Source organism: Chamaea fasciata, unplaced genomic scaffold (genome assembly GCF_029207755.1).
Source record: "Chamaea fasciata isolate MVZ Bird 193981 ecotype frontalis unplaced genomic scaffold, bChaFas1.0.hap1 SCAF_14, whole genome shotgun sequence".
NCBI lineage: Eukaryota > Metazoa > Chordata > Aves > Passeriformes > Sylviidae > Chamaea > Chamaea fasciata.
In genome coordinates this window covers 7,452,663-7,462,515 of record NW_027094099.1, presented here as the reverse complement: position 1 = coordinate 7,462,515, position 9,853 = coordinate 7,452,663, and the positions used below count along the sequence as shown (strand labels likewise).

The 9,853-nt window shown below is 39.5% G+C and overlaps 1 protein-coding gene across 1 annotated transcript in view; it reads right to left on the bottom strand.

Annotated features, from left to right (window-relative positions):
- Positions 1-7,492: 7,492 nt before the first annotated feature.
- The window catches only part of PRTG (protogenin), a 67,948-nt gene continuing 65,587 nt past the window's right edge, over positions 7,493-9,853 (bottom strand). Inside the window, exons 14-15 of the mRNA XM_066196216.1 lie at positions 8,668-8,795; positions 7,493-7,904 (exon numbers count right to left, since the gene is read on the bottom strand). Of these exons, the coding sequence (XP_066052313.1) occupies positions 7,717-7,904; positions 8,668-8,795 (316 nt within the window). The 3' untranslated portion in view covers positions 7,493-7,716. The remainder of the gene's footprint in view (positions 7,905-8,667; positions 8,796-9,853) is intronic.

Genomic DNA, 9,853 nt, shown 5'->3' with positions numbered 1-9,853 from the left:
CCTGCGGAAAGGCACAGAGAACAGAGCCTCAGAACAGCTGCGGCAGCGTTTGAATTTCTACTGCATTTCCTGTCTCCTGCTCAACCAGAATGCTTCTCTCAGGGCTTTCCTAGAGGAGTTTAAAAATAATCGGTCTCTAGTCTTGCTCATACTTTTCTCTTCCACAGTGGATTAAACAATCCTAGATGAGTATGGCAGATAAAAAAATTTTTCACTGGAGAGACGTGAAGAGTATTTTAAAAACACTCCCTCCCATCCCCTCATGCATATCCTTAAAGCATCACTCCTTGGGTGAAGGCAAATATTTTTCATAAAGAGGCATCAGAAATACACAGCTGCTTGTAGAAATATTTTTCAACACGATTTTACAACATGGATATCAAGACTTTTTAATTCTTAAACACACAAGAGCACAATACAAGTTAAAATGCGATGAAGAATGGTTATATGCTCCATAGGTGCCAATTTGCATAGTAATGTTCCAGATTTGGTTTAACACTTCCGTTTTAAATTGCTCTTTTTCTCAGCCAAATAGCAAATACGTCCAGACCAACAATTTCAGAAGCCAAATAGTTCTATTCAGGTTCTCAGTTTTCTCGGTACTTTGGATATATCATCTAGTTTCCCTCATTTGTTTCTCTTCTGCCAACAAAAATTTTAGCTGCCACAGTAGGAAAGGATTCTATTTTAATATTATTTTTATTTGTAAACACATATTTAATTTGTATTTATATTTATATAGAGTCTCTGCAGAAGTAGTTCATGCAATGCAGAGTACACAGAAATCTTTCTGCTCACAGATACAAAGGCAAGTAAGTGATCAGTTAATGGCAGAGTTGTGTCTGCCAACTGTAGAATCACAGTGTCCTGACAACAATATCCGTCAGAAAATGGAATTTCTGTAAGACTTTACTATGGTGAGACAGAACACCATCAACCTTACACAACTGAAACTATCCAATTAATACTAAGACCACTAAATATGTTTTTTCCATAAACAGAAAACTATGTATCTTCCTTTGCAAAGAGGGTATTGCAGTAAAGATTGTGCAGCTCTGCCCATTAGAGCAATTACCTCCCCGGTCTTCGCCTTCTTAGAGTCTTGGAAGAACAGCCACCTCTTCTTGCTATTAGTCTTTGTGACAGGCCCATAGCTGTTAATAATCAGATCAGATCCTCCCTACAACAGAGGAAGATGCAGACATTTATTTTAATACAGTAAATTTCTAAGATACTTGAAAATATTTTTCTATTCCTACCTATTGGTTCCACACTGAAAATGAAGATAAATGAAGCCTCAGTAGTGAGTCATGTATTTGTGGTCTGGTACCTATCTGCTCAAGACAAGTCAAAAACAGACCCACTAAATCTGGCAAGCTTTCTGTCCAGACCCAAAGCTGCCATACTGCAGGCACACAGCAAAATATTCCAGCTACTGCTCTTGCTCTAGTACTTAGAATGTGGCCATTCATAGGCAGTGTCTGTGCCTCTGCTGGGTCTGTTTCCATTTCTCAGCTCTCACACATATCCTCAGGGAGCAGCTGCACTCAAGTTTGCAGTGTGAACAGAACCAGCCTGAACTCGGAATGTCTGCATGTGAAAGGTTCTGCACATCCAGTGGTACATCCTGCCATCATCATTTATAATTTGACTGAGTTTATAAACTGCAACACTGCCGTACCAGTTAGTATATGGAAAAATAATACTTTTCTTAACGCCTGTTTAGTGCCACGGTTGACTGGACTGTGCACAAGCACTGACTGAGCTAGGTGCTGACAAGGACTCTCATCTCCTGGGACCAGCCCCAGGTCTATGGAGCCTTTATCCTTGGATGCTGTGCCAGGGCCAAACTCTGCAATCTGCAGAGTACAGTCAAAGACAAATGTACTCAGCCAGATCTCCAGCTGAACTTTCAGATAAGTCTTGAAAATTTGAGCCTGGATTGCCAACTTTGTGCTTGTCCCATTAATAAAACAGCCTCCTGGAGGTTTGTAGGATATATATTTTACTTTTGATAAGGACTCTGGTGTTATAACAATGAATTCTAAAGAAAGATTTCTGACCTGGGAGTTAATAAAACTCACAGTACCTTAGCATCAATGAAGCTGTTTCCCACTATCATTGGCAATAAGGATTCTTCATTCTCTGCAATTCCTTCAATATTCTTCTCCACCTCATTAGGACTGGCTAATGAGATGCTGGTACGTGACAGCTGGTCAGTGCTTTGCTGCACAGGCTTAGGAGCAGATGCTTTCCTACACAATGTTAAGGAGGAATAAAATTGTCCCACAGGAATACAATACAAAACAAATCAAGGATAAACTTCAAAGCTATTATTAATCAAGTAATCCTGGTATATTCTTGGCATTTACATTTTGTTATACGATACTCCTAACTCACTTGGAATTTAAATGTTATTGCTTGTGATAAAAATAACATCTGCTTCCAGTTAATCATACACAGTAGGCTACAAGCTTATGTGCAGACAGGAATTGTCATGATTAGTAATATTACTTGGAGGAAGTAACCACTAATGACATTAAGACCTTTCTACCATACTACACAGAGACTGTTTCCCAATCCATTTTTTTCCTGCATGTAAGCTAAAAAAACTCTTGTTACTGAAAAACACTTTCAGAGAGTTTTTAAATTTATTATATCAAGTGACTTATGTTTATTCTGATCCCAAAGTTTTGGACAGAGTCACTCGGCCGGTTTGTACCCTCTAGCTGCTGGTGACAGACAAAGACTATGGCTTGCACCACTGCAAAGAAACTGCATCATAAATCTGCTTTTAAATCTGCATCATGGAACTCCTTTATGACAGAGTTCCTCTTGTCCAGCAGCACCCAAGGGGTTAAAGCCTTGCAAGCCAGGTGTGGGCAGGCTGGAGGGTTCAGCAGGAGGAGCAGATGATGAACAGCAGCATGCTTATCTGACCCAAAACAGGGGTTCAGCTGGAAACATGCCTCGTACTGGGTTGTCAAAGCATCACCACTGACTCGCTCTGTGGGTTCTTCCTCCTTCTCTTTGGAGAAGGGGCTCAGGTAGAGTAGGAAGAGCCAACAAAGCGCTTTGTTTCCAACACTGGTAGAAACAGGTGAAGAGAACTTAGCACTCTTGGAGGAGACGGCACATCCAAGAGTGAGTGCATTGTAAAAGGGCTCAGTCTTCAAGAACAAAAACATACCTGGCTTTACTGCGATAAATCAAGATCAGGATGCAGATAAGGATGCAGGTCAAGGCTATGCAAACCCCAACAACAATGCCAGTCATTGATTTCTGGTCCAGATGGTAATAGTCAGAATAAGCTGTATCAAAAAGGAACATAGAAAGGCTCAGTAAATAACAAGAGTTAACCCCTGCTCCCTGTCAGGAAATTAATAGGGTTACAGTTACAACCACAGAGACAAATGCTTCCTTCTAATGAGATTTCCAGGCCTTCTCTGTCATACATTTTTATACTTTTCAAAATAAAACTTGTAGCCCAGAGGAGTGTCTGGTCAGTGCAGTCCTGGGAGGGGAGGAAGAGGACAGAGCAGTGCTACTGGTATCTCAAAGCCAGAAAAAGGACTTAAAGGAAATGCCTTAGAAGACTGGCTGCAAAGCTACTGAAGTAAAATTCAAACCAGTTATGTATTCTCATTTGAAAGGCAAACTTTCCATTTCTGAGCAAGAGAATTAGACCAGTTCTGAGTTGAACTGAGATAAAAATTCCAAAACTGTTTCATTTAGAAGAAGAAAATGCTACAGTGTTAGGATTGCCCCACATAAAACAATGGTTTACCCAGAAAGTGGTTACAGCTAAAACAAACGGGATCTTTTCTCCCCAGTACTTGTGACAGAGTAATCAAAACATTGCTACTGACTTGTGGAATCTCCAGAATCCAAGCGTTTAGGTCTCTGGTTAGATTCTGATGTCTCTTTTGGCAGGACAGCAAATTCCACTGCATTTGAGAAGGGTCCTTCTCCCACTTCATTGGAGGCTGCTATTTTAACCAAGTAGATGTTTCCTGCTACAAGGTTTTCCAGCAAAGCCATGGTCATCGCTCCTATGAAAAGATACGATAAACAGCTCCAGTTTGACAAAATTTTGGGAAAAGACTCAGATTTAGACATTGGGACCTACACTTCTTTCCCAATAGCACCTCTATTCTTGCTTGAGGATTGTGATCACTTCGATACATATTACCCTGCATATACAAGCTACAGAATGAACACTGGGCTTGCCTTCTCATCCCTTGTTCCCTTTCTCTCCATTCTATTTGAACACAGGACACTGTGAAGTGCCAGTATAGTTCAAACCCAAGATTCAAGTATTGGCTATGACACATAGCACACCAACCCTAAATCTAGCACAGCTGCCTTTCAGTGTGATCACACCTGTGAGGAGATGCACGCAGCATTAACCAGACTCTCAGGCAGAGAAACCAGAACATTAAACCTCTCTCATATAGAACATATGTACCTCTCCTCCACCTCCTGTACCATGAACATGTGAATGAAAATTGACATAACAAAAGAATCCAGATTCAGTTTGTCAAATTTCAGTTCTTTTTAAACGAACAGAACAGCTCTGCAAGAGTACCTTACACCATGATTTAAAAATAAAATTAAACCTTATTTAGACCTGTGTAGGCCTTCTTGATTACTGTTCATCTAAGCCATGCTACTAAGAATATTGCAAAAAATGTCTTTTTCATATGCTAGGGATTCATTTCCTAAAGTCCCTGAAGGCAGAAAAAAAGATTAAGAACATAAAGAACATAAATAGGATTCACAAGCATTGTCCTTAGACAGACAAAACTCCTATCAAAGTCAATGAGAGCTTTGCCTGCCCAGAGACTGCAACAACTGCTTAGAATTCAATTTTATTTCTAAAATGCCTGTGTTTCTTGCTACCATAGAAATATGCTGCTTTTATTTCCCTAACAGTGGCATTTAATTTAAATTAAATTTAGTTACAGCACTAAAATTAAATAAATTAAAATAAAGAAATTAAAATTAAATTTAGTTACAGCACTAAATCTATCTCTTCGCTTTCACGTATTCCATTTATTTTCTCAGGCTTAAGTCAAAATATTAACTTTTTAAATCAGTTTGAGAAGTCAGAATTTATAGTATCATGAGAGCCTGCAAAATATAAGGTTATTTTGTTGACAGAAATGATTATACATTTGGCAAAAAGGAAGCTACTTCAAAAGCTATTTCAGTTCTTCCATAAAAACAAACCATTAGCTGAAAGCATTTGAAGTAAAATGTGAGGTATCTGTAACCAAAGGAGCTGTAATATTTAGCACCAGCAAGGGTGAAAGGTCACATTTCAATACCACAGGCTCCTTGCCACCAGCTCCTTTCCAATCTGCTGCATGGCTAAAGCACTTGGCACTGATTTACTGCACACCAAGTGTGCAAGGGCTGTAACTTCTGATCCACTTGAAGAGACCTAGGGAAGAAGGGGGAGGTGGCTGGAAGATAACTCACATCATGAATCAGCACCTAAATGCAGTTACGTTTTCTTGTTTTGCCAGGCCTAACACAAGCTCAGTCAAATTAGGGCGTGGATTGTGAGAAAATTTCCTGCATAAACTGAAGCCTATGCTAGGACTTTTATAGGTTGCAGGTTTGGTTTGTGGTTTTTTGGTTTGATGGGCTTTTTAATTGTGGTGTTTGTTTTTTTTTTTATTTGAGGGGATTTCTCTGGAGGTATGAGAATGGAATAGAGTCAAGATTTCACAAATCTTCTGCAGAACAAGTTTAGCATCAAGACAAAACAATGCTATTTATTGCATAGGGTTAACAGATCCAAAAATAATAAATGCATTAAAAACCCCAAACCCTGCTTCTACCTCAAATTACCTATGAAAAGACTGTCACAGGACTGATCATGGTATTTGCCCAGTTCTCTCTCTACATACTAATTTCCTTTCACAGACTTTTTCATCTGTACTTTAACTAAGACCATAATAGATTGTCTTAGTGTGTCAAGATGTATGAATTCCACACCATGCCTCAAACCCTAATATAACTGTCAAAATGCAAAATTTGTGGCTCCAACATTGATGGGCACAGTAATACACTGAGATTTATAGCTCTCCATTTGCTCATTCCCTCCAACACTTTCAGTATGGGAATACATGAAAATGTTTACTGTTATTGCCATCCTGTCATCCGAAATCTCTGGTGAAATACTATCAGAGATGCTGCTCAGTTTCACAGGCATGACTGAGCTGAACGATGTATCTGAAAGCAATTCAGCCACTTTGCTGCATGCAGCAAATACAGTGTATCATCAACAGAATGACAAGTTTTAGTCTTCAAATATAAGCTCTCTGTGAATTTAAATCTGCTGGGTTTTTTATTGAGTAAAAATTAACAGTAAATTCATCTTTTAATATAACAATATCACTGTTTATTCCAACAATTTAGTTGGACAACTTTATTTAAATTACTGTTTCATTGAACAATTTTAACAGTGAAAACCCATGGGCTCAATCTTCCCCTGTAGTTAGACCTGATTGATATTTCAGAGACTAGTTTCACAAATTTAGTTTAATAGTCATTTTCCTGTTACTCTTCACAGCTGCCCATTCTCTTTGAGGCCCGCCTGACAAACACCATTGTGCTGCAGCAGACAAAGTGGCACTACCACCTTTCGGGGGGGCTGTTGGTCCTTTGTCCTCTCTTCAGGAGCAGCATGAAGAACAACAGCTCTGAATTAGAACAGCTCACTCTCCATGATGGCGAAATGAATTATCCTCAGTGAGAGCATATTCAGTAAGTTTTTAGAATTATCTCCACAGAAAATTTACAGCCTCACTCTCTGCTGACAACTAAGCTTCCAGCCATGTAACAAAACAGAACAACAAAACAGTAACTCTTCCAGGGCAATCCTCTTAAATAGGCTACTCAAGCACGTGACTTTACTCTGTATCTCTGAGCTTTCCCCTCTGGTTTAAGACATCATTAGAAAATTATCTGTTCTGAACTACCTCTGTCTATTTTGACTATCAATGGAACAATAAATGCCTTTTACTTTTTTTTTTCTGGCTACAGTAGAAATCTGTTCTTGATTCAGCTCCTCAAATCTCAGTATTATTCAGAAAAGTCCTGACAAAAATTCCTACTATCTCTACATTTAATCACAGAGATGTGACTGCAGTTCACATAAGCATACCCAAGGTACTGTGAGATTAGCTGGGGCTCAGCAGTAGAACAGAGCCAGAGAGTTAAATTGAATTTGCAGAGTGATTTACTGGGAGTAGGAGAAAGTCCATTAAGCAAACTGAGCTAACTGGATTGGCAGTGATCAACAGAAACATATAAACCCACACAGCCACATTTAAACATTTATTTCTGGAGACCAAGGCATCTCAGAGACTTCAGATTTGAAGGAGTGCATTTACAAAATGAAACCATCACAATCACAGTTACAACGGAACTAAGATGGATGTAACTGGATTTACAAGACATTTTGGTTTACATGCACACACTGAGCTCCAAAGTAACACAGAGAGCCCCTTCTCCCCTCACCTTCTGAATATGAACTTGTTTTTTAATACATCTTCCCATGGCAATAATTCTAAACTAATTGGAACTTTCATGTGAACATTTGTATGAATTTATTTCACGACTCATAGTAGTGGTGTAGTCCAAGGTTGCTGAAAGTAACAAAGCATCCTATAAGTAGCATCATTGTTTGTCCAACTCATAGGTTCATGATTTTAGTTTACCTTCTCTGTGCAACACTTGCCATTCCCCAGCAATCCAAGACTTCCTGGATGCATAGAGGATGGTGTACCGTGTAACAACTGTTTCAGGACCATCGGGTGGCTTCCAGGAAACCAAAGCAGTATTATCTTCTATCAAAGTCACCTTCACTCCTACTGGAGGGCCAGATGGTGCTGTGAGAACAGTAACACAATGCTATTAGGCTAACCCAATTTACATGCAATTAAACTGCTCAGAAAGGAACTGATGTGCAGTCCTAATGGCTACTGCTCCATCCCAGAAACCACATTGAAACAAACACATACTGCTCCTCAGAGACACTCCCCTGTTAACTTTGAGCCAGTCAATAGCTTAGATTCTGTAAAACCAAGTTTTGTAATTTTCCCTCAACTCCAGAAAGAAACAGTTACTGACAACCCCCCACTTCATTATCCTGTGAACAAGTACCTCCCAACCATTGCTTTGGTGAGAACATGAAACTTGCAGGTGTGGATTTTCCCCTACCAAGCTAACAGTAAATCAAAACAGCAGCTAAGGCAGTAGATGTGTAATATTCTTACAGTTTCCAAAACTTCTGGGATTTAAAATATGTTTTCATAAATGCCTATGAATCAGCCACGCCTCTTCAACACATACAGATTTTAAAATTTTTATTCAAGTTATTTCTATTCAGTGGCTGGCAGAAGTGAAAGCATCACATTTTATACAAAAATCAATGCTGATTTAGGGTGGATTTTGAAAAAGAATTTCACAGTTCCAAACCAGGGATTTCTGCTAGCATTTTTCTATCTCTCACCAAGAACAGTACTATCTGTGTCTCCGAGGAAAGGATTTCCCTCTCCTACACACAGCTTAAAAGTAACAAGCACTTTTTCAGGCCATTTGGTTTACAGAACGTTCTTTTTAGACCACAGGGTCCCTCTCCTGGTTCCTTACCTTCAGGGAGGGTAGTGTGGTAGACTACAGGACTCCAAGGACTAGAGAGCTGGTCCACGTGCAATCGAACTGCAAATTCATACATGGTTTTTGGCTCAAGACCTTGAACTAACATGTGAGTCTCTGACCTGCACAGATGAAGGAATAAAACACATTAAACAGCAGCAGTTGACTTGAAGATCCCCAAATCACATGTCTCAGTCACATGAGCAGATTCCCATTGTCAGTTCAACACTGGACAAACCAAACCAAGTCCAGACCTGTGGCACATCTGTGCTGCCTACCTGGAAATGTAATTGTACCAGCCCTAGAGCTCTCAGGAGGATGTTATGTCTGCTGTCAATTGATGTGAGCTCAAGTTTTTATAAATATTGTTTGAACAGCTGATGCACAAACAATATTATTGGTTGGATCACCAGCAGGTATCCCAAACTCTTCCCACACATGTCCATAGGACACTGTGCTTCAAGCTGAAGTAACAAACTGCAGCCAGCGTCACAGCTGACAAGGCATGTGGTATTGGCTTTTGGATCTGCTTCCCAGTTCACACACAGAGGCCACATGGGCAACATCCCCTTCTGCTTACGGCCTCCACACCTCATGTTTAGGGGATGAATATGAATGCTCCTTACTCATCTGGTAGCAATATTTAGTAATAAATTAATTGCAGAATTGATTCTGTTAATTATAACACTGCAGTTTACAATTTGATCACAAAATCAATTGTAGACATTGCACTTTACTTTGATTCTGGGGCAGAGGGAAATCTTTCATATATGCCAGGGTTAATTCTGGATGATAATACCCCAATCTAGATTAAATCTCAATTTAAAATGGTCTTACTCTACAGATATTGCTTTATTAAATCTCATTTAGTATTTTCATCTTCTGTACTGCAGGGGCAGTAACCAGTGCTTGCAATAGCCTCATCCTATCACAAAAAGCAGCACTCATTGCTATGCTCCACATTGCACACTAAGAACTTTACATGGTGATTATACTGTGTCTAATCGTTAAGCCGGGAGTTATACAGCAGCAGATGCGTTCTTGGAAGAGAAAACCATGAATATAAGGATGGAAACTATTTATCCTTTAAGACAGCATTTTTCTTATGTAGAGGCTTGAGTAAACTGAAGTTTTGAGGGAGCTACACAAATGGATTCCTTAACCAGCCCCATGGCCTCCA